Here is a 26247-nt window from a genome sequence, read left to right as displayed (position 1 = left end):
TAAGTGTATAAGCCCATCTAGAAACAAGCATCCAAATAATCAGAGGCTGTAAATGTTGTAGTATGTGACTCTGGTCGATGCATTGTAATTGTACCCATAAAAAACAAACATGGTTGCCATTGGAATCCTTTGTAACTGACATGAATTCAAGCAGAACCTCAGTTCTTTGTAAATAAGCTAACTACAAAGTTTTTACAATCATATTGAAGTCTGCAAAGGAATGAGTGTTTGAGTTTAGCTTTGAATTTGAAATCTGAGTGAACATAACCCACTTCATAAAGCTTGTTGGATTCCTTGTTAATCTTTCAGATTACTGTTGTCATGTGTAAACCTTTTCATGTTATAAGCACTGAATGATGAATTTTAATATTAAATAGAAATGCAGGGTTTTCTAAATTAGCCCTAATCCTTTTCTAAACACTTCATTAACAGGTGGATATTTCTCATGAAATACAGCTGGGACTCAAAAGCAGGTTGCAGGCTTTAGTCCAGCCTGTTTCCTGATGACCAGAGTGTGCTCTGTCTCTTGCCCGAGTCCCATGCTGAGGCTAAATTTACTCAGTGTGGGTTACATGCTGGAAAAAAGGTTAAGAGCTCCTGATATAGGCTGCATAAACACACATGGCCTTTATTTCTGCTCCAAGTGCACTGACTCTTTTTAAGAATGGTGCTGTATTTATCCAGGAAAATGTTTCATGAGCATGTTTACGCACATTTTTAATGACTTCCTGTTGCACATTCTCACACTCCCACACATTCACAGCCACAGTGTGCTGTTGTGCTGCTACACTGCAGACTGTACTATAAGTTAGGAGGTCAGTGCATTGCCCGATGGCACATTGGGTCTGTAATATTTGTTGTTGTTTCAGATGTTCTGCTCTGAGTTTTGTAGCTAGGGTCCATGTATGCTAAACTGTATCAAAACTGTAAAATGTAACCATATTAATGACTGTAGATCAAGTCCATGCTGCACTGTATCAAAACTGTAACCATAGAAACAACTGTAGCTAGGTTCCATGCTACATGTATCAAAACTGTAACCATGGAAACGACTTTAGCTAGGTTCCATGCTACATGTATCAAAACTGTAACCATAGTAACAACTGTAGCTAAGGTCCATGCTACACTGTATCAGAACTGTAACCATAGAAACAACTGTAGCTAGGTTCCATGCTACATGTATCAAAACTGTAACCATGGAAACGACTTTAGCTAGGTCCCATGCTACATGTATCAGAACTGTAACCATAGAAACAACTGTAGCTAGGTTCCATGCTACATGTATCAAAACTGTAACCATGGAAACGACTTTAGCTAGGTTCCATGCTACATGTATCAAAACTGTAACCATAGTAACAACTGTAGCTAAGGTCCATGCTACACTGTATCAGAACTGTAACCATAGAAACAACTGTAGCTAGGTTCCATGCTACACTGTATCAGAACTGTAACCATAGTAACAACTGTAGCTAGGTTCCATGCTACATGTATCAAAACTGTAACCATAGTAACGACTGTAGCTAGGTTTCATGCTACACTGTATCAGAACTGTAACCATAGAAACAATTGTAGCTAGGTTCCATGCTACACTGTATCAGAACTGTAACCATAGAAACAATTGTAGCTAGGGTCCATGTTGTACTTTAGCATGAACATATTATGCGAGTAAATCCACTGTCATTGCCTCACAAAGCCTCCAAAGTATTGGAATAATCTCGGAAACACACGCGATTTATCCAGCGTCTGTTAGCTGAATGTTTGTTTGCTACAACCAAACATTACTGTCTTTTTGCCACAAGGTTACACTTGTTAATTTAAACAGAAAACACCAAAAGTGCATTGAAGTTACTGATTGTAGAGTGATGCGATTGAAAACCTTGCAATGGCGGCACTGGCAAATCAGAGAATTCAACAAAACCATGCAACAAAAAATTACATGGTGATAATCCATTATAATGTATGAAAACATCTAAAACTAACATGTGACATGAACCGTTTCTAAAAAATACTAATATATTGTATATTTTTGTCTGTTACAGTATTTAATTTTAAGACTTTAAGCAAAAACTTCAAAGCGCATTATTATCAATACTGCATTAAATGTACCTTGTGGAGTTTTGTTTACATTCAGTGTTTCTAACCAAACCACACTCATTTCACAGTACATCACTGAGGCCTCACAAATGTGTTGAATGCATTTCCTTCCTCATAAAACATTTGTGAAGCAAAAGCAAAGATTTTTTTAATATTTTGAAACCTGCATTGTTTACATCCATGTTTGCTAGCTAGGAGTTGTCTTTTTTGTTGCATGTGTTAGCACACTGCTGCGTTTCTTGGCGCTAACTCTCGACCAATGGTATAGGATGAAACCTTCGTCAGGAAGGTGCGCATTCTCGCATGTGTGTACCCCCTTATGCATGTGCACAAGTTACAAACAAAACAAGGACCCCGCTCATAAAACCATTGCTCCATAGTGCCATTATTGGTCAAAAACTCCACATGGTACCTCTAAGTGTTAACTATTTGACACGAAAACACTCTTTTACCATCTGATGACAAAACATCAGAATTCTACTGCAAAATACATCCATTTATCTAAAAAACGAGTTAAAAAAGACAAAATTCACAATATTACCGTAAAAATTGGGGGTACAAATACTGTACAGGATGAAGAGGTATATAGCTAAAGGAGCAACAAGAGAAAAATAAAAGAGTAAAATCACATCAATTAATTGTGACCAAAACAAAATAAAAAAATATTACATTCAAATTCAAAGTCTGGGTGTCCTTTTCAAACAAAACACACATCTGTCTCTCTCTCACACACACACACACACACACAGAAGTTGTTGCTTACATAGACGCTCTTTCTGTCCTGTAAACTGCAATAAACCCAAGCACACACACACAGACACACCGTAAATCTCACCATAATACGCCCTCTGAGTGTACGTGTGTGTGCATTTGTGAGCTTTGTGTGTGTGTGTGTGTTAGTGTGTTTTATAGGTGTTGTAAATTTGGCTGCCGGCGTTGTTTTTATCAGCATATTCGCAAGCTGTTTAGCCAACGGTGCAGATGTCACTGACCACACACACACACACACACACACACACACACACAAACACATCAAGCAATACACACATAAAGATGCGTAGAGAGAGACACATAGGGCATTTGACACTGTTTATACAGTGTGGTATGTGTGTATAATCCTATCTAAATTCACCTGGTTGTGTGTGTGTGTGTGTATGTATGTGTGTGTGAGAGACACACGTGTAAGCCGACCTATCATTTGCATCTGGCTGCGTAAGCCCATATGATTTTTTTTTTTCTTTTCGTGTTTTTAAATCTATGCGTGTTCGGTGTGCATGCATGCAAGTGTGTGAAGGTCAGCGCAAGAGTGTGTGTGTGCGCATTTGAGTGTGTGTGAGTGTTATTTGATTAATGCTGAGAACCGTGCAGTGTTTAGAAAGAGGTCGCGACCTTTCAGCATCCATTCAATCAGAGAGAGAGAGAGAGAGAGAGAGAGAGACTCTATCCTCTTTTTTCTTGCCCCTTGAGAATCTGATAAGCCTTAGTCAGCACACACTCTCTCACACACACACAAATGCTAATAAAGTGAGCCCCTTATTTACCTGAGCGACCACACTTGCGCTATATGGCCAAAAGTATATGTGGACGCTTTAGACAACAGATTGTATATAAAGATGGACGGCGCGTCTCCACTTCCTCCCACTGTACAAAAATGAAGCCAAAATATCTTGGATACGGGAGCTGCCATCTTGCGCTGGTGATGTCATTTGGAGTAGTGATCGGAGTTAATTTGGAGGACTTGTTGGTTTTAGCGTCTGCTAAGCCTAAAGCTCATGGAGCTATTCCTCAAACCAGGCTTCCTGGATCGTATTTTATTATCTTACTGGTACCTGAAACAGCTCAGCCTCTTGCGTTCTTTGTTACGCAGGTAAATGCTCTTGTGGCTGAATGGGAGCCAATCCCTGCAGCCAGCCTCCAAAATCTTGTGGAAATGCATCCCAGAAGAGTGGCGGCTGTTACGGCAGCAGAGTCCATGCTTTTGGAATGACATGTCCAACAATCACATGTTGGTGTAAATGTTCAGGTGTCCACATACTTTCAGCCATGTACTGTAAACTGTCTCTTTTATCCACTGATCTTCCCTTTCTCTGAGTCAACACTTTTCCCCCCCTCTCTTTCTCCCAAGTCATCTCTTTCCCTTCCTCCTCTTCCTCCCCTTCGTCTTCCCTCCACTATCTGTTAATTTGCTCTCTCTCTCTCTCTCTCTCCTCTCTTTGAACCTCTCCTTTAGCCCCTGCGGCCCCAGCCAATTACACACTGTTTGTCCACCCGTTTTCAATAAAACACTGCGTCCCTCCTCCTCCCCTCCTTTTTTTTATATTTTCCTCCCTCTCTCTCCCCCTGTCCACCCCCGACTGCTTCCGTCCACTCCCATCTTCCCTCTCCTTCTCCTCCCTCCCTCCCTTCATTCTCTTTTTTCATTTTTAATTAACTTCTTTTGTAACTTGGAAGCAACCCCCCTCCTTCAACATGCCTCTTGCACTCCCACACTCGCTCTGTCTTTCTCACAAACACACACATACTGAAACACACTCACACACACTCATCTGCGTGAGATTTAGCCTTCGTCGGCGCACACAAACACACATGTAAATGGAGGTTAAACATGCTATTTACATATCAATTACAGGCAGACACCGAATCAATGATTAATGCGGGCTCAGATTAGCGCCGAGCCTGCTACCTTAACCTAATCTGCTGGTGTTTAACTGCCGTGTCCAACGAGTTAAAGATTTTATACATTTGATTGAGATTTGAAGGGTTTTTATTTAAAGTAAAGTGGATTTCGATTAGTCAGTCTTTGAATCAATGACTTGTGTCAGTTTGTATACTACCACTAGCGTAACCGCTATCTGCCAGGAAGCTGGTGTGTCAAATGTGTTTTATACATGTGATTGAGATTTAGATTAAGTCAGGTTGGAGGTCTTCGTTTAATTGAATAAATTTGGATTAATTTTAAGTCTTTGCATCTATAAATTGTGGTAGTTTGGGAGCAGTTTTGAGCCTGCTAGCTTAACTTCTACCAATCTTTTCAAGAAGATAGCCTACGTCAAATCTATAGTTTACACTTTTGATTAGGAATTAGTTTGTTAATTTGAATATTTGAGATGAGCTCTTAATGAGATGTATGGCTGAATTAATGGTTGAATTAATTTGGATCAATTTCAGTCATTAAATCGCTGACTTTGTGCTTTGGATTAACGCTAGCTGAGGCCTGTTAGCTTTTCTGCTATCTGTGGGAAACTGCACGTCATATTTGACTTCCTAAAAAGGTTTTATAAACTTTTATATACATTTGAGCTTTATGTTAATCATTTTAGACTTAGAACTGCCTTAAAATCTCAATTTTTTTAAATAAAAGTTCACTCAGTCTGTTAACTAAACCACTATCTGCTCTGAAACAGAATGACACAGGTAACTTTAAGAAAGTTTTAATAATTTCAAACTGTTAAACTGTAGAACTTAACTGCTACCTGTGAGCAGTGTTGCCAACTTTTTCCCAGTTAAAGTAGCGAGCACTACCTCCAAAAGTCGCTTAAAGTCGCCAGATGACGTCATACGCTCATTTGCATGTTGATCACGCATTCATTTGCATCCAGCTCAGTGCAGTGAGGGAGAGATCGCCTTAATTTAAGACATAAAACGTAGACAGAGAAGTCTTTGGCTAAATAATCACAAACTCACTACAGGGACATCATATATTTGAAGTTAACAAAAAACATTAAAAATCTAAAAAAGGGAGGGAGGAGGGAGAATATCAAATGAACAATTTAAATATTTACAACATGTAGTAACATCTTAATCCAGAACGAAAGAGTGAGAGAGAAGCACAAACAATATATTTACATATTTACAAGCTATAAAATCTTAATTCAGAGATCCGAGAGAAAGAGTGAAGCTGCTCCACACGGCGCACACTACCTGCGCACAGTGCAAGAGCCACAGCATGCGTGGGAAATGAATTACAATATATTTTAATATATTTCTCGCCTTTTCCCTGATGGTCTGAATAAGTTGCTAAATTTGTCGCTAGTCGATATTATTTTAGAAATAAAGTCGCTAAGAGGGTCTGAAAAGTCGGTAAATCTAGTGACAAAGTCGCCAAGTTGGCAACACTGTTGGATTAAAATTTGAAAATCCCCCATCTGAAGAAATTCATGGTTTAAAAATGTATTCATTTTAATTGAAAAGATATAAAAGCCAAATCCTGTATTAGAAAGCAGAAAAAGTCTGGTTAAAGCAGGAAATGGTCCATTTAGGCTTATAAACACATATTTACTAAACCAGACTTTTATGGTATAAACTGGCCACCATCATAATTAAAAACTCAGTTAATGAATGAACAGCGAGTGTGTCTTTATGTGTGACTGCTCTATATTTCACTCTGCTTTCATGTTACAGTATGTGGTTTTATTGGTTTGACTGTGCTTTTATGTCAGGTTGCAGTATGTGATTTTACTGGCTTTAGCTGCGGTTTAATTTTCCTTTTACTTTATGATAATCCTGCAGGCTATTCACATGGTTTTCATATGTATTTAAAATGCAAACCAAATTCATGTAGTGGACATGGAACCCAAGACTGATATCATGTTAAAAGTAACATTTTCCTGCATGTTTTGTATTTTATATTCTGTATTTTACACTGTCAAGCGATGAGTGATAGAAGGGACAGAGGGCAAAGGTCATGCATGGTGTCTGAACTTACAAAAAAAAAAAAATGACTTAAACCTTGCAAATTTCCCAGCATCCCTGTCATAATCTTATAATATTCAATCATTTCTTATAGATTCTTAAACTTTTCAGCCTCTATTTTTGCTTCAAGGCTATTGTTCGATTACACTTCTGTAAGATGTGTTGTAAAGATTGCTGCTCATTACTGCTCATTGATGAGGAATCTATCATTTGATTGAGATTAATGAACATACGAACACAAAAAGGTTTGAAATGGAAGAAAAATTTTAAAAAGACTTCTTGCAGGGAATCTTAAAATCCTACATCAGTCTTTACCTTTTTCAGGAAAACCTTGCGACTTTGATGAGATGCTAAACAATATTCCCTCCATCCATCCCTCTGTCTTTTTTCCTCTACCTGTCCCTCTCTCTTTTAAAAAGGTGAAGTGCATACAATGATTTATTGGTGACACCAATATGTCAAAGAGGAGGGGAAAAAGGAGGAGGTGAAGAGAGAGAGAGCGACAGAAAAATAGATACAGGGGGGAAAAAGGAGGAGATAATGGAAAAAAAAAAAATGAAAAACGCAAACAGAAATAGAAAAAATGGGAGAAAAGAAAGCAAAAGACAAAAAGATGTTGTGCAAACTAAGACCGATTCAACAGTTACAGTGACGAGAGCATGAACACCCTCCCCACACACACACACACACACAGCATGGAGGGATTTTTTTGACAGCGAAGCATGTATTGTTGCATTGTTTCCTTTGAGTAGAAAATTACAGTGGACCCGATCGCTTCAATGACAAGCTATCAAAACGACAGCATGTCTGCCTGCACACACACACACACACACACACACACAAAGCATGCAGCAGGCTATCACAGATACACGAGTTAACATGCAAACACATTTACACACAAATGTACCATGCTGCTACTGAATGACAAGCTCATAGCTGCAAAAACAAATGTTTTCAGATATTCACATTAGGAACTCTCTCCCTGCTGCTGAAGCTGCAAACTCAAGGTACAACAGACGTGTTTAGAGGTTTAAAAATATGTATGAAAAATCCTTTATTTGCTAATATGCAAGGGCTAGTTAAGTTTTAGTAACTGCACTGTGTCTAATGATTTGGTCCGAGATTTTGTTGTTGCGTCCATTGATGTGAGATATAGGGGAACATTTTATGGGTTTGGAGACGCTGTTGTGTCCTCGAAGAAACTCAGGAAATGTATTTTCAACATAATCAATGGCACTTTAGTTTTGAGTTGTAACTACTAATAGTGCAGTGAACAAACACCACCATCACTGAGAAAAATACCTCCATTTTCCGCTCAGTGCTCCGAAGGTTTGTTGGATTGCATAACAGCACAAAAAAATAAAATATACAGGAGGAAGCTAAAGCCTTCAGAGTTTTTAAAACAGTCGATGGAAGGAGTCAAAGGTTTATGGACAAATTCACCTCAAACATGCAGTATTTATCTTCTTTAGGGAGGAAGAGAAGGGTAGAAAGCAGCGGGGTTATGACACCAACAATGAGAGGTGACCATCTCGTTCTCATCATCATTTCAGTTATTGTACTCCTGTGTCAGTATTTCTTCTTCTGACATTTATGCGTTTGTGGTTAAAATATACACGCAATCTTTTTTATGCAACAAAGTGTTTATTTACAGTATATATTTTCAAAGATAAAGACAAAGTTAAGAAATCAGAAAGAGTTAATCACAGTTGTCTCATTCACAAAGAGACATGGAGCATTTCTAAAGGATAAGACTCGTCATGTACTATATTCTTGGTATTGTCAACAAATCCTGTGAAAAGACCAAAACCAACAATGTGTGAGTCCATCTCTCAATACTTTCTAACTTCCCGACACTCTGTGGCTCTCAGCCCCAAGATCACTGGTTCCTACTTACTAAAGACGTAAATCTTTAAAAAACAGGTCACAAATATATACTTTCATTTTTTTAAAGGCTCGGTAATTTCCTAAAACAGCTGACCACTATAGTTTTTATCAAACGTTACTCAAACAGGAGGAAATAGTGCATTTGTTGGGGACTATTTTCAGCAGCGGATTAATCCGCATTTAGTGCTCTAGTGAGTATTTGGGGCAGCAGGACGGTGTGTGTGGGACTGAGTCAGAATAAACTGCAGTGTGTGTGATCATGGTGATGAAGGAACATGTCACCCAGTGCAACAGTGTGGCTCATTAATGTGTTTTTAATAGTTTTTGCACAACAATGGAGCTCTATGGCTCGGAGGAAGAAGATATATCAGGCTTTGGATACACACACACACACACACACACACACACACAATACTTGTTTGTAGGATACATTTGTTGTTGGTTTTGGTGTTTTCATTGGATTTGTTGACAAGAAGAAAAATAAGAATATCAGACTTATCCTTTAAGGAGAAAAGGATGACATCACCCAGAAGGAACTGATTTCGTGGTTTGCTGGTCAAAAACATCTAGACATCTGGTTAAAACTGGGCTAAATCTAAAATTTAATTGAAAAAACTTATTTAGATGTCTGCGTTAAGTGTTGCGTCAGTTGCACCTAAACAACTATATTTCAATATTTCATGTAATGAGGACCTGCTTTACAGTGAAATACAGTCATTGAAATTCTGTTGTAATATTGGTTCTTTGTAAACCAGTGGTGGAAGAAGTATTCAGATCCTTTACTTACGTAAAAGTACTAATACCACACTGTGAAAATACTTCTCTACAAGTAGGTCCTGCATTCAAAACCTTACTTAAGTGAAAGTATGTAAGTATTAACAGTTAAATGTACTTAAAGTATCAAAAGTAAAAGTACTCATAGTGCAGTAAAATGTTATATCTGATGTTTCTGGTTCAATATTCCTGCTGCATTAATGTGTGTGTTGCATTTTACTGCTGCAGATGTTTAAGGTTGAGCTCATTTTAACTGCTTTATATTCTGTTGGGTAGTTTAATCTACAGCAATGCATCTTGGTCTATAAGATCATCATGTGTTTGTAGCGTCGCTGTCCTGCGAGAACCACGTATCTCTAAAAAGTCAACTTTTCGTGAGCTTTTTAAAAAATTGTTCATTTAGCTTAAAGAAGTAGGAGAATTTTCTCAACCCATAAAAGGAAACACTTCATCCTTCAGTTTATCAGAAAAATTCACATTCAAAAAAAAAAAAAAATATCACCAAATGTGGAGATACGTGGTTTTCACTGGACAGGAAGGGTATGAACAATTGTAATCTGAAACGTATCTAAATCTGTCAGACAAATAGTAGTGGAGTAAAAAGCACAATATTTGCCTCTGAGATGTAGTAGAAGTATAAAGTTGCATGAAATAGAAATACTCAAGTAAAGTACAAGTACCTCCAATCTGCACTCTAAATACAGTACGTGAGTAATACTTCGTTACATTCCACCGCTGACGGAAACTACACATCTAAAAACTCTTCCTCTCTAAAGAGAAGATGATAACTTAAATCATTTGTTGACAAAAGTAGAAAGCATTTTAGAGTCTCCGGATTTTAAAATATATTAAACTGTAAACTTCAGGTAAAAGCTTCATCCCTTCATGAAGAGAAAAAAAAAAAATATATATATATATATATATATATATATATATATATATAATATATATATATATATAATTTTGGTGATTAAGTTGTCATATTCCTAACTTTATTTTGTGAACATCGTTTGTTATAACTTCATTTTCTTGTCCAGATTCTTTTTGTATGTAAACAATAGAAGAAACAAAACGAGTTTGGGAAGTTGGCACTCGACTGAAGCGCTAACATGTTTGTTTGCTCACACACACACACACACACACACACACACACACACACACACACACACACTCCCACGCTGGTAGAATGATGAGAACTTCTTCCTCCATAAACGTCTCAGTCAGTTTAACCACTGTTATTATTCTAATCATGATGACATGTTTTTAAATGGATTATTATACGTTTTCATTAATAACACGCTGTCTGGGAAGGAGTTTTGACGCGCAGGGTGGTGGTGACGAGCACACACACTGTACATGTCCACAGCAATAAAAAAAAAAAAACTTAAACACACACACACACACATAAAAGCCACACAAATCCATAAAAAACTGAAAAAAAGAGGAAATATGTGCAATAATAGGGAAAAAAATTAGTTTTAAGTTTTTAAGAAAACACACACACACACACAAACACACTTGCATGCTCCTGACATGTTTTCACTCTGCTAATTACAAATTACACTAAGTTAAAGTTTTTGTTAATAACACGCTGTCTGCCAAAGTTTCTGTATGACGAGAACACTGGTGGGCGACACACACACACACACAGATATGCATGTATGTCATGTTTTTAATTGATTTCAGCTATAATTATTTTGTAATAACACACACACACACACACACACACACACCCTCTCTTTCGGGACGGTCATGGCATTTTAAAAATTGATGATAATTACATTTTTTCCTGTTTTTATTAATAACATGTCTGTAGGAAAGCACACACACACACACACACACACACACACACACATCACCTGTCATCCCCCTCGCTGCCCTCTCTTTACCCTCTCTCAGCTCCTCCTCTCTGTTCTCCTTTCATCTCCTGCTTCGCCTCTGACCTCCTCCTTCTCTCCCTCTCTCGCTCTCTTTGATATTGCAGTTTGTGGATGCCGCTCGCTCTAAACTGTAAATCTGTCGGTTGCTTCTTTTTTTTCCCCACACACACACACACACACACACACACACCTCTGACAAGCTGTCACAATAAATAGAGAGATAAGACCAGGTGGAGGAAGAAGAGAGAGGGAGGGGTAAATGACAAGAAGATTGAATAAAAGAGGGATGTGAGGGAGGAGGAGAGGATGTAGGAGAGGGAGAGGAGAGGAGAGAACAAGAAAGGAAACAAGAGGGGAGAGGATGAGCAGATGGACATAAAGATGGAAGAGGAGGGAAGAAAGAAGGAGGAGGTAAAAGAGGAAAAGGAGAGGAAACAAGAGGAGAGAACAAGAAAGGAAACCGGGAAGAGGGGAGAGGATGAACAGATGGACCAAAAAGGTGGAAGGAGGAGGAAAGAAAGGAGGAGAAGGAGCAGGAAAAAAGAAATGAAGAAAGAAAGAAATAAAGAGGAGAGGATGAAGAGATGGACCAAAAAGTACGAGGAGAAGGGAAGAAATAAGGAGCAAAAAAAAGGAGAAGAGAGGAAACAAGAGAGGACAAGAGGAAAGGAAACAAGGATATGGGAGGGAAAGATGAACAGATGGACCAAAATATGGAAGAAGAGGGAAGAAAAGAGGAGGAGAAGGAAAAAGAAAGAAAAGGAGGAGAAAAAGGGGAAGATGAGGAGAGGGGAGGACACAAGGGAGGAGAGGGTGAACAGATGGAGCAAAAGATGGAAGAGATGGGAAGAAAGAGGGAGGAGGAGCAGAAAAAAATAAAAAGTCTGGGGAATGTGGAGAGCAAAGAAAGAAGAAAGCGAGGAAAAAGGGGAGAGGATGAACAAATGGACCAAAAGGTGGAAGAGAAGGGAAGAGAGGAGGAGAGACAGACCAATGAAAGAAAAAGGAGGCTTGTGAATGAGGGGGAAAGGAGGAAATGATGAACAGATGGACAGAAATATGGAAGAGGAGGGAGGCAAGGAAGAGGAGCAGGAAAAACGAAAAGGGAGGCAACAAGAGAAGTAAAGAAAGTGGAGCGATGAGGAAAAAAGGGAAAAAAGATGAAAAGGAAGAGTGTAGAGGAGAAAAGAAAGGGAGGAGGAAAGGAGAGATGGAGTAAGAAGACATGAGAGGAGAAAGAGGACGAAGTCATTTAGAGAGTTTAACAAATTAAAGAAAAACTAGAAAGTGTGCAAAAAGAGGTAAACAGAAAGAAAAGAAAGAGAAAAGAGGTGCAGGAGGGAAATTAGGGGAAGAGAGATTGAACTCAAGAGATATAAAAGATGAGAAGAGAAGGAGGTGAAAGGAGGAGGAGAGGAAAGAGATATGAAAGAGGGAGGAGGAGGAGGAGGAGGGATGGAGAGATTACCTGGTGAACGAGAGGAAAAGCTGTTGTGACACTCCCTAATGCGATTTCTAAACCAATCTGCTAAGTGCACCTAAGAGACTGTGTTTGTGTGTTTAAGTGTGTGTGTTCACAGGCATCAAATAATCTTGTTGCACACACCCTCCTCCCCTCTCCCCCTCCCCTCCCTCTCTCTCTCTCTCTCTCTCTCTCCTCTCTCTCTCTGTCACTTGAGGTACGTCCACACTAAGCCAGCCACATCTGAAAATGCATCTTTCTCTCAGTTTTGGCCCTCTGTCCACACTAAAGCAGACGTTTAGTTTTTTTGCACCCCAAAATGAAGCTTTTCAAATCTTAAAAAACCCCAACATTGTGTTTTAGTGTTGCCGAGGAAAACTCAGCTTTTGAAAACGATGACATACGCCAGTTTGAACACAGTCAAAGGCAGCGTGGGAGGAAATTTAAGGAGACAACTTCCTGTCAACTTTCACCATAATCAGGAGTTTATAAATCCAAATTCCCCAATGCACCCCCCCCCCACACACACACACGTCAGCACCCTAAGAACAAGTTTGTAAAATGCTTTTAATTCTTAACATTTTTCTTTGTGCAATTATATTTTCTGTATGTTTTATATCCTTAAGCGTTGGTCGAAAGGCGGTTTTTCAAAGCCAGGAATAAAATTCTATATCAGACTTCATTCCCACCTTTGGAAGCTGAAAACATATCTTGATATATTAGCAAGTCAGATCACTCTTGTTTCTTCATTGTTCCTTTATGAAGTTTTGACTTATCATAGCAGGAAAAGCAATACTAATAGCATTAATAATGGCTCCAGCCCAACAGTTATTGCAATGCAGCAATTAACAATGTTATTAGCCACAAGTGTGTTCAACAACTCTGTGTGTTCAACTTTAGTTTCACTCAACATGTTTCCCCCCTGGTCACGTGCGCCTCCCCTGCAATGACTATGTTCTACGTAATGGTTGTGAAATAATAAATCTTTTTTAAATTTAATTCAGTTATTTTATTTTGTCTAAAAAGCCTAAAAAAACACATGTACTTTGTAGAATCTAAACACATCTGCAGGTCGTTAAGTACAGTAACGCCATATTCCCAGAAACAATCGGCCTCGGCGTCCTGTAGCTCTACGGGCCTGTCTGTGAGCTCTGTGTTTAAATATCAATATAGCCAATTACACAGTTCGCTGGCAACTTCACGATCATAAAACATAGATTTGATTGACGTCTCAGTGCAGCAGGAGTTCCATCGATTCATCTGCAGATTATTTTCGGTCTATAAAATGTTGGGGGGAAAAAACGCCCGCCACAATTTCCTAAAACCGGAGGTGACTTCTTCAAATTGTTTCTGTTGCCCGTCCAACAGTCCGAAGGATATTTAATTTACTATCACATAAGAGAAAGAAAAGCAGCAAATATTCACATTTGAGAAGCTTGAACTAGGTAAGATTCAGCGTTTGTTTGACAAAATGACTCAAACGATTATCATCAAAACAGTTGGCAATAACTTTTCACCTGGTGAACATGTAGAGCTTATGAGCGGCAATCAAGTCACCGTTTGTCTGATAACAGAAGCAGAAAAATACGTAAATGGAAACAACTTAATTCTGGATTCAGCTGTACTGAAACACAGTGTAGGGGATCACAGAGCAGGCGGGGACAGAACAGAGGTTTAACCAGCTGAGACTCAGTAAACCACTGCACCGTCTGTGCCACAGCTGACCAGATGTTGGCTGTGATGCACAGTCTTGTTGTTTGCCGACAAAAAAAAAAAAAAAAAAAAAAAAAAAAAAAAAAAGAGGAAGAAGAGATTTAGCCGGTTTCCGAAAACAAGCTGAAAATACGAACACGGACGTACTTCAGTTTTATCCAGATAAGTGTGGACGCAGAGTGTCTCACTCTCTCTCACTCTCTGTCACTGTCAATGTCCCTCGCCCCACTCCTTTTGGAGACTCTTTCTGAAAAGTCAGAGACTGAAACAGCCTTTGTGAAACATTATCTATTCCCCACACACACACACGTTGACCTGCCTCTCCCCTCTTGCTGTTTTGTTCGGTCCGTACACACACACACACACACACACACACACACACACAGGGGGAGAGGATCAGTTCTTTTCCGTGGTGACAGAGGGTCATATTTCTTACTTTGATCTTCACCTCTCCCTCTCTCTTTGTTTTTATCCAGAAAACAGAGAAGCAGAGAGAGAGAGAGAGAGAGAGAGAATCTTTCCTCTCTGTCTCTCGCCCTGGCTGGTTGGTAAGTGAAGCATGAAACCGCCTCCTCTGCCCCTGAGACACACACACACACACACACACACAAGCTCACAGTCACCAAGTTGCTGGATAGAAGACGTAATAAAAATTAAACTGTACACAGGATGTGAGGAACCTTCTCACTTTACATCAAACATGTTAGCGATAATCCCTGATGAGAAGTGCTGTTATAGATGCAGAGGTCTCAGTACATTTTCACGCTTATACGACAGCCAGCAATCGAAATATAAGTATTCTTTATTTTCTTTATTTCTATTTTGGGGAAGTGCAAGTTTAAAATGGCAACTTTGCAAATATACTATATAAAAAACACACAATCAGTGATTGGAGGAGGAGTTGAGCCAGCCTCTCTGGAGGCGGTGACGGAGAAGAGGATGCTGTCCAAGTTGGGTCTGCATCCTGAACAGCATCTCCCACCCCCTCCACGACATGCCGGTTGAGAAGAGGAGCGCCTTCACTTCGCCAAAGACTTTTATACCCCTAAGGTGTCATCAAACTGTCCATCTCATCCCCGCTTTGTGACATAAGTGGCCCGGGACGCTGCTGAGGTCTTACTGGACTCGCTAACTGGACTTACAATTACATTTCTGTAACTTCTGGCACAGTGCAATACGTCTTTTTAACATAAAATTACATTCATTTTGCACACTTGTATGCATGCACGTGCTTAAAGGGGCATACTTTTTTTTTACTGTGTTAGTTCTTGTGTTTGCACTATTCGTGTGGTTCCTTCGTGTACTGCTGCTTAAATAAAGTATCTATTACAACAAGTAGCAGAAGCTGGAACCAAGTAACAGCTGTAGACACGCGCAGCCTACGTCAGAGCGTTGCAGTTATCTGAAAATAATGCACACCCTCCAACCAATCAAGCATTTTCTGTGGTCATGGTTCAAATTAGTTTTAGAGATTGAGAAAATTGTAATAACAGTTAAATAAAAGTACAAAACATTTTTTTTATATTACATCATGTATAAGATAAGTGTTAAACTGTACTTAATAGAAATTTTATTGTTCAGCTAAACAGTTATTTCTAGCTGCCTTTTATAGGTAATTAGATCTATTAACAGCTAATTGGTCATTAGAATCTTGGTTGATTAAGAAATTGGCTTTTCAGTTAGTTCTAATTAGTCAAATAAAAAATGTCTTCATGAAAACCCCTAAAGACTGTAGCACAGTAATTTTGTCTTTTTGTAGATCTGCAGTTATTTAGCTCTGCTCGGGGTCAGGGTTAATCCAATGCAACCCTTCCTATTATATATTAAACATTTCCAATAGAAATTTGGTAAATTTCCAGCTTCCAAATTTACAGTTGAGGACATTAGCGGGTGCAATTTATGCCACAAACCGAATGTGACATGTTTTTGGCCTCATGAGAACCGCACACCTTTTTTCTCTGCATAAAATACATTGGAGGTCTAGCAAGGAAGTCAAAGGCTGCCAAAGTGTGTATTTGACAATGCACAAATATTCAGTCACATCACAGAATTAAAGCCATTTCTGGTCAAATGTATGGCAGGAATGGACTGCCAACCTCTTAAAAGAATACTCCACTGATTTAGCATCGCACTTCTATAACGCTGTCGGACTCACCATGGACAGCAAAAAAGGGATCAAGATCGATGCAGCAGAACCAGAGATATCGTCTTTCCCCCCCCTCACGCTTTCTTCTTCCTTGTCAAAACCTGGCACCTACATTACCCATAATGCAACTGGACTGCCGACAGTTCAGTAGGAGATTTGGGTCTGTTAAGCTAGTAGCGGCTAATGTAGCCTCGAGCCTCTAGCCTGCAGCAGAGATGAGGAGCGGGCTACGGAGGTCTGGTAAGCTCACTTCTTTCTGCCTCCACACCCCAAAGGTTGTTTTCATTTTCAAACTTGTAGTCTTCAGCCCCAACCGACGCTGACTCAAGTGACATCACTTGAGGACATTTATACCAATATCGACTGGCATGAAAACGTGTTATTGACATGTAGTCCTACCCAGGTATGTAAATCAGCCAATGGGAGCATACTGGAAGGAAACATTCCAGAAATGTTTTTATAAACTTATGAATTTCTGTTTCTGACTGCAAAACTGATCATTTCATCACCGATCAATAATAACTGATAAATTGTGTTTAGATGCTGTCTGATTCGTCACCGTGTGGCTCCTAACGCACACTGTCACACTGCAGCGAGGTGACCTCAGCTACCCGCCGGCCAACGCTTTAACCTTTATCAATTAACCAGCAGCACAAAGCAGAGCTGAAACCAGACACACACACGAAAACCAGCCAAACAAACACACAAATATAGGCGCATGCAGGCGAATATGAACACTACCGCAGACTTACACACACACACACACACACACACAGATGTAACCTGACCCAGTGTAACAACTGATAGCTCTGTTTGTGCTTGCTATACAATCTCTCTCTCTCTCTCACACACACACACACACACACACACACACAGACATACCTTAGCCAGAAGGCAAAACAACTGACCGTGTTCGAGTGTGTGTTTTACAAACCACTGTGCTCCATTAAAAGAACTTAATGCCCCATGCAAAAGAATGAAAAACACCAAATTGATGAAAGGAGTTCATGCTGAGTGTGTGTGGACGTTATTCTGCGTGTGTGTGTGTGTGTGTGTGTGTGTGAAGCCGCAGTTCTTCACAAAAACAAAACGACTTTGCTCCCCCTGTGTTACAAACAATACGACCTCCATCATCGTCTGTGTGTGTGTGTGTGTGTGTGTGGGCTCTAACAGCCTGTCGTGATAAGGAGAGCCCAGAATAACACTCCGACATCAGCAACCCTCCCTCCTGTCACTCACTATCGATCCCCCCCCCTCACACACACACACACACACACACACAAAATCAAGGAGGTGACGAAGAAGCAGAAAGATTCTCCTCCCAAAAAAGCTTTGTGGTTTGATAAAAAAAAATCATCTGCTGTGTTTTAAAGTCAAATCTGTTCATCTGTGTGCAGATATATACATTTTTTACATTCAAGAAAAATCATGTTTATCCAAGTAGATGACCAGAAATATGACGACCTTTTATAAATCTGAGCTTGCAGAATGAGAGAGAAGGCCTCAGTAGGAGTAAAATAAAGTGCTTATTGAATCGTCCAACGGCGTCTGAAACCACATTTCCAACAGTGGAGTCGAAGGCTGTGTGCGCCTGTTTTATGCAGCGACTGGACGGGTGCGAGGAGCTGAGAAAGAAGGTGTTTGAACTTCTCTTAAGCTCTCTTTTTTCATTCTTCGCACAACTACTTCCATCACTTTTCATTTGTGCAACCAGGTTTAACACCATGAATAACTTCGAGGAGAGCCTGTCCAAATAGTGCGCGTCGTTATCCCAAATTTGTATAAACACTTTAGACGTGATCGAATGACACTAAGACCTTTAGCATAAAAGTAAAGCTCCATTTCAGTGAGATGTGAAGTAGTGAATGGTCTGCACGATCTTTGATTTTTACAATATCTCTGTTTCTAATGATATAATCTGTGTAACAAATCCAATGAAAAGACCAAAACCAACAATGGACTGATCCACTAACAAGTATTGTGTGTGTGTGTGTGTGTGTGTGTGTGTGTGTGTGTGGGTGTCCTCTGAGCCATAGAGCTCAATTAATGTCCAGAACTATTAAAAAACACATCAGTGAGCCGCACTGTTACACTGGGTGACATGTTCCTTCATCACCATGATCACACACACACACACACACTATACTTTATATTGACTCAGTCCCACACACACACCGTCCTGCTGCCCCAAATACTCACTAGAGCACCAAATGTTGATTCATCCGCCACTGAAAATAGTCCCCAACAAATGCACTATTTCCTCCTGTTTGAGTAACGTTTGATAAAAACTATAACGGTCAGCTGATCTTTGTGGGTGAAACTGGGTTTGAGGAAATGTACCCCGACCTCCTGATGAGGACCTCTAACATAAAAAAGGAGCATTTTCTTTTATTTTTTCCCTTTACTTTCACATAATCATCCACGTGGTCGGGATAGTGTAAAGAGTGTATTTACTCTGAAAAGATTTCTACCAAATGATGCTGGCAGAGTGCAGGACAAACCACCGCACGCCATATCTCTGGAAGTTGTTTATCTTTATTTCTACATGAATAAAGAACGTTGTGTTAGCAGCTTCACGAACCTCCTAACAAACTTTTCTATCTCATGTAGAAATAAAGAATACTGTCTAGAGAGCCGGTGTGCGGTGAGATCTGAACTTCTACGTCATCGGGGAATTTTAAAGTCTGCAAGTCACAGTGCTGATGTCATCTCCTTTGAATAAGTCATATTTAATTTTCCAACTTTAGCAGGATGTGTGGGAACTCTGTTTCACTTTGTACAGCACAGAGTATTTCTAATTTTTGTTGATTTTATATTATTATTATTATTATTATTATTATTATTATTATTATTATTATTATTATTATTATTATTAAAAGAGCAGCTCCTTAATTGAAGTAGAAAACGACATCAAGAGGACTTTAAATAAAAATGACAAAACACAAGTTAACATATGCTGTAATAGACCAATATCAGCACCAGAGGTATAAGTGGATGTAAGTGGTCATTGCTTTCACACACACAGAAACACAACACACACACACACACACACATGGTTACCGAGAAGACGAAGTATGCAGAAGCCCAGTGGGAGTTTTCTGTCTTTTTTTTTTTTTTTGAGCATTTAATTTTTCCTTTCTTTTCCCAGAGTAACATCAAGAGAGAGAGAGAGAGAGGGTGAGAGAGCGAGGCATTAGAGGAATGTCAATATGATTGGAGAGAGAGGAGTATGTGTTCGCTGTGCGTTCAACAACAATAGCTCTCCAGCCGTGTTGTTCCATGCGCATTCACATGATCCATTATTACCCCTGACATGTACCGCTGTGTGTGAGTGTGAGAGAAGACAGAGTGATTGAGATGAAGAGACAGAAGAGAGGGGTGAAAGACGGGGATAACGAAGAAGAAGAGACAATTAACCAGAGACAGAAATACACTGCTAATGGGGTATGTGTGTGTGTGTGTGTGTGTGTGTGTGTGTGTGTTTATAGAAAAGAAAAGAAACAGATAGGGGTGAGAGACAGAGGGTGAGACAGAGAGAGAAAGTGAGACTTAGTGATAAAGAGTCAAAAATAGCGAACGACAAAAAGAGAGAAAGAAATGACCCTGCTCTTCAAAAACAGGGGGAGGGATGGAACATTTCAAGTTTAATAAACTATAGAGTTAGCCTGTGTGTGTGTGTGTGTGTGTGTGTGTGGTCAGCTAAAAATCACAGGTCACTCTCCAACAATCCAGTGACTCCACAGCAACACAATACACTGTTAATAATTAGCTGATACTTAACTGCCACCTAAAAACTACCCATCTATCATTTTCATCTTTCAACGACACAAAACTAACTGGGCTGAAAGCACATACGAGTGCAGACGACGTCCAGCGTTCCCACTGAGGTCCTGATGTGAAATTCCAGGACTTTTCAAGGAGTTTCCAGAACTATGTCGTATCACTTACATGAAGCTAAAACATGTTTCTCATCCTCCTCCCTGGTTTTGTTGTTGTTTTTCAGAGATAGACGCTGTAACAAGTATGTCAAACTAGGAAGTGTATTCATGTAAAGCAAGGGTTTTCAAAGTCGGACACTGCAGCCCCCCTTAGACAAAACTGAGACAACTGCCTGCCTGTCAACACCCCCATGCTGTAAGTTTTGGAACTATGTAAACAACAAGTATAATATTGCCATGGATTGCGTGAGTTACAACTTTTTAGCCTATCTTGGTTCACATTTTGGCAAATTAGCACCATTGAAAGTATGCCGAATTAGCTATTAGCAGTTCCTGTTTGCAATGTACCTATGGATGTACAGAGAACTATGACTGAATTGCTTAGATATTGAAGAAAACTTAAAAATGTGATGATTTCTCCGATTTCTAAGCGGATTTCTGGATGTTTGTTCAAGATGGATCCATCTTCCTTGGGAAGTGTAAGTTACACTGAATCTAAAAATGTGAGTATCATGTCTGTGTTTTGAAATTTCTCAGAGTTATGACTGAGAAAGAGTGCAAATTTTGGTGCAAATTGCCGCAATCTGGCGCTGAGGGTTTTAAAGTACCTTATTAGCCTCCATGAGCTGCTCCAAATGCTAACCATGGTGATAAGCAAGCCAAATGAGCGGCCAGACTACAATAACTCTTTTCGTTGTTTTTAGGAAACCGTTATGCACGTGTCTTTCACCTCACAAAGTATCTTTGTCTCCATCTCTCCCTCACAGTTTGAACACGTCTGATGTAAAGTGACTCATTTGTATTCATTTGTTTTCAGGTTTTTTCGAGTCGAGTCACTCGAAAGAGGCATTGTTGCAGCTTCAAGCTTTCGCTTTTACTTTAAAACCAGCATCAGTAAAAGCAAAAGCTTTCAAGAAAAGAAAGAAACTGCCAACAATGCCTCTGTCCTTTTTAGGAGTAACTCTACTTTTATGTGTTTTAAATATCAGTGGATCTCCTGGTTTCCTGACCTCTCCTGTCTGGAAAAAGCCCTTTTTAAAATCCTTGATACTCCTGAAATTTAATGACAGAATTTCACGTTTTCCCTTAACAGCAGAACAATAATGAAAGTTACAACACAACCAACATAAACAAATGTACTCTTATTCTGATTCACGTGACGAGTTTCTTCTCAAAATAAGACTTTGCATACAACAAACAACTGAAAACTACTGTGACGACATGCTGGTTGAGGTAAAAAGTATATTACCAGTTTCTGTAGGACATATGAATGAACTTTTACACGAACAAATGAGTCCTCTATTCTTTCAACATACTAATTTTGTGCAGCTTGTTGGCCCAAAAAGGAAACAAAATTCTTCCGTTACCAAAAATACTTTGCCACAAATGACAACAAAGGCAACATGTTCAGCGACTCACTTGGACCATCACGCAGCTGTTCATCTTTCTCTGGTGAAAACAAACAACCTGCTCTTTGCATTTGAGCACTTTCACATCTGGAAATTAGAGACATTTCAATCCGAACTGAAAGGATGTTTCTTCTTCGGAGAAGTTTCAGGGCATGCAAGGTTTTGGGCCACTACAGGCTTCCACAACACTCGTCCAATTTAGCATTTTGAAGCAAAAGTTTTTAAACAAAAGTGAATTTTAGTTTTCATTTGTGCTGCGTAGCTATCAAAGAGGGAGATTTTTCTCTAGAAGTGCAGCCTGCAGTGACGCTACATCAGTTTTCTGCTTCAGATAAGATGTTGTTACCTCTCATCTCAGGTTACTGTCTCTTTAACATGTAGATTTTTTTAATTATGACATTTTTACAAGTGTATGTGCGAGGTGCTTCTGCCCTGGTTTGTGATTTTAGAGCGAGCTTACTACCTTCAAAATGGTGGAGATGCAAAACTGACACACAGGACGTCACTTTAGAGTTTTAATTTGAAAGGTCGAAGCTGTCAGTTTAACGGAAACAGTGCAAACAAGCAGGTGACAGGTAGATGTACAGAAGCTCTGAGCACACACACACACACACATACATAACAGGCATTAAAAAACACACTCAAAGTATAGGTTTACACACAAAACACACATTGAAGCTGCATTTCTCCAACAAACAGTCACACACACACACAGAGTGGTGAGATATAAAGTAATGGATTATGAGTATGAGAAGCTTTTCCATAACTAAAGTCAACAGAAGGTTGTTTGTTTTGCATTTGTTTGCTGTCACTGTGTTTTTATTTTACTAAAAACACTGAACTATTGAAACATGTCTGCTCATTTAGCAGCACGCACACAGATACACACACTTCCATCAAGCTCCAAAGTCGTTACAGTAAAAGCAAAATAAGGAAGTCAATTTCAAGAATATAACCACTAAACAAACAAGTCAGTGAGTCTATAATACATTTTAAAAAGGGATATCATATAAATATCTCCTAAAAACAGAAGGAAAGTTGCAGGAATATCACAGTGATACATGCAGAGATTAGACTGAGACAATATGAATGACAAATACTAAGTCCCAGGAGAAATACTATAAGAATATAATGTTGTTAATGATGACCAGGTCACATGAAAGGAGTTATAGGAATGTTATCTGTTCAGGCAAACTGATGAATCACTATGGGACTCATGAGGAAGAGCTTAGAAATACTCTAGAAAAGTCAAAGAATGACCAGTAAGAATTAATGATAGGGATATTGTTTTAGAACAACTTTACCACCACAGCCTTACTGTAAGTGAGTGTAGTGATATTAAAGAAATACAGACAGCCTCTAAAAATACTCAGTAAAACAGTGTAAGTTGTTACTGAGTGTCCCAAACACACCTGAAGTCTCCAGAGATGCAGAGCTAAGTGGGAATATTGTAGGAACAGGATTTTTTTAAGAACAGTAAATTTGGAGCCACAGACACTGCGGAAAAAATGTGGGAAAGAAGCCTTGGTAACAGCCTCTATGTTGTAGAAATATCATGCGAAGAAAAGTCATTAAAGTCACTTGTATCGCTACAAACACACCGGGAAGTTCTGAGGAAATTACAGCGATGCGGACTCACTCGACGCCGTCCATCTTTCGGACTGTTGTGGAGACTTTTAGGTGGAATCTTAAAATTCATAAAAGTGATAAAAGTATTCACCGACCTGGCGCTGGTGCAGTCCTGGTACAGCGTCTCGAAGTCCTTCCTGGAGATGAGCTTGCAGCGGTTCACGCCGGGCTGAATGGCGCCGAGCCCCCGCAGGACGCGCACCTGCTCCACGGTGCACACCACCGGTGAGATGTCCAGCCTCTTCAGCTTCGTGTAGACGGTGTGCAGCCCGCCCACCAGGTGCTTAAGGAAGAGGTCGAACACCTGCGGCAGACAGATGAGCTCCTGGCCGTCCACGCTGAAGCTGGCCACCTTCACGCCGTGCACCTCCACCAGCTTGCACTCGCTGCAAAGACCCGGGCTGGACGAGGTCTGCGCCAAGCCGGGGGAACCGGGGGTCAGGCCGGCCGCGTTCAGCGAGCCGAGCCCGCTGAGAGGACCCAGAGCGGCGCCGCCTCCGGACACAAGCGGGGCGGCGCCGCCGTTGCCCAAGCCGGGCAGGAAAGCGCTGAGCATGCTACTGGTGAGCCGCGGAGACGGGGACAGGGAGTGGGAGTGAGAGTGAGAGTTGGAGTTGGTGTGCGCCGGGCTGGAGGTGCCTGTGGAGGCGACGGAGGTGAGGAGCGCGTCCGGGGCCGAGCGGTAGAGCGCGGCCGGAGTTGGGGCGCCCGAGCCCGGCGAGAGGAGTGGAGGGGAGCCGGGGAGCGACATGGAATTGGTGGTGGTGTAAGAAGTGGAGAGTGGTGAAGGCGCACACACTCTCTCTCCTTCTGTCTCTCTCTTTCACACACTCACTCACTTTCTTCTTATCTCTCTTTCCAGTTAGGAAAACACTTGTGCGTCCTTGCGTCTTTTCTGCTTGTTTTCCTCTCACTTTTTCCTCTTCTTCCCCTTTCCTAATTTTCGTCTTCCACTCGCTCCTCTGTCTATCCACAATACGCTTTGACTCTTGTTATCCGTGCGCGGAAAGCGGACTGTCCGGTCTGTGCGTAAAAGCGACTGGATCAGACTCCAGGTCAGCCCTTGTCCTGGTCCCGCCTTCTTCACACATGATTAACAGCCTTTTGGGCCAATCAGAGAAGACTCCTTGTAGGACTGAGGATGTGATAGGCGAGGACAGAGGGGGAGGACTTTATTACACCCCATTGATGTGTGTGAGTGTGTGTTTTTGTGTGTGTGTGTGTGTGTGGAGGGTATCGGTGTGATCTCTTGCTTTTCTGTTTCATAAACTTTCTCACGAGCTGCTTGATTCGCTAACGGGAAGTTTTTATTTTTCTTCTTCTGCTTCTGGGGGGGGGGGGTCAAATGCTCAAATGCTCAACCCCTACTCCGTGTGCGCGCGTGCGCGTGCGCGTGAGTGCGGGTCCCTGTGCATGTGTGTGTCCAGTAGTGGCTCACATGCGAGCTCTGGTGGCGAGACGGACGCATGTTCTTCACACACTGACCGCTGATCAGTGAACAAATCATCAGGCTGTAGGTGGAAACGTAGGGAAAGGTTGGACAGAGGAGAGGAGGAAGGAAGTAGGTGGGAAGGAAAGAGGGACTGTTGATTTGATTAAAATCAGAAATAAAAACAGGGAGGAAAGAGAAGAAGAAAGGAGAGCGGGATGGATAGGAAAGACTGAAAGAAGAAGCGTGACCTAAAGAAGAAGAACTCAGAGGAGAAAAGGAATGGATGAGGGAAGGAAGTTAGGAAGGATGGATGAGCAGAGGACAGAAGGAAAGGAGAAAGGAAGGAGGAAAGAACAAATTAAATGGCATGTGGTGATAATTTATATCACAAAAGAAGAAGAAAGGGATTAAAAGAGAAAAGACTAGAAAAGAGATCATCATGAAGCACCAGAGAGAATTAATTACTGGTGTGTGTGTGTGTGTGTGTGTGTGTGTGTGTTTAAGCAGTGAAATGGGATTGAGTGGTGTGGATTACAGACAGACAGGGTTTTATAATCCCGTGTAATCTCATTACACTGAGGAACCCTGACTGAATGAAAGAGAAAAGGCGAGAAACACACACAGTGGGAAAACGACGATGAGATGGGGAAAGGAAAAAGTTTAAAAAAGAAAGAAAGAATTCACATCTGTTTAAAAATCTACGTCATTAGCATTAGACCGTTTACACAAACATGCCCGATGTACTTTTGCTTCATGTAAAAATCTATTCTCAATATTTCTAGCAATGTTAGAAAGTCAACTTTCTTTCACGTCCAACTCAGTTTTATAACCTTTTATTTCCTACTGTGTGTCAGCTCCAAAAACACTGGATCCTACAATTCCCATAACGCAACTCGATAGTGGCTTTCATTAGACGCTGCCTCCTAAATTCCCTCTTCTTCCAAACCCCACACGTCCAGTTTGTAACGCAGGCTTCCCATTAAAACTTTTAAGTCTCAAACCCCAAGCCAACATAACCCTGATGACATCACTATGATATCATCAGGGTTGCTGGGTTGTTGTTGTTGTTGTGGTTTTGTTTTTTTTACAAACTTTAGAAAGCACCTCATCCACTTAATTCTGTTTTTACACATTTCATCCCTTTCCCCAGTGCTAACTTTTTTTCTCATTTCACACCCTGTCATTCCTCAC

The 26247-nt window shown here is 40.4% G+C and overlaps 1 protein-coding gene across 1 annotated transcript in view; it reads right to left on the bottom strand.

Moving 5' to 3' along the window:
• The window catches only part of LOC122869714 (dachshund homolog 2-like), a 101844-nt gene extending 77054 nt beyond the window's left edge, over positions 1 to 24790 (bottom strand). Inside the window, exon 1 of the mRNA XM_044182946.1 lies at positions 23720 to 24790. Within this exon, the coding sequence (XP_044038881.1) occupies positions 23720 to 24375 (656 nt within the window). The 5' untranslated portion in view covers positions 24376 to 24790. The remainder of the gene's footprint in view (positions 1 to 23719) is intronic.
• Positions 24791 to 26247: the final 1457 nt, after the last annotated feature.

Source organism: Siniperca chuatsi, linkage group LG22, assembly GCF_020085105.1.
Source record: "Siniperca chuatsi isolate FFG_IHB_CAS linkage group LG22, ASM2008510v1, whole genome shotgun sequence".
In the NCBI taxonomy this organism is placed as follows: Eukaryota; Metazoa; Chordata; class Actinopteri; order Centrarchiformes; family Sinipercidae; genus Siniperca; species Siniperca chuatsi.
The sequence above is the reverse complement of the archived record's forward strand: the minus strand, read 5'-3'. Positions and strand labels throughout refer to the sequence as shown.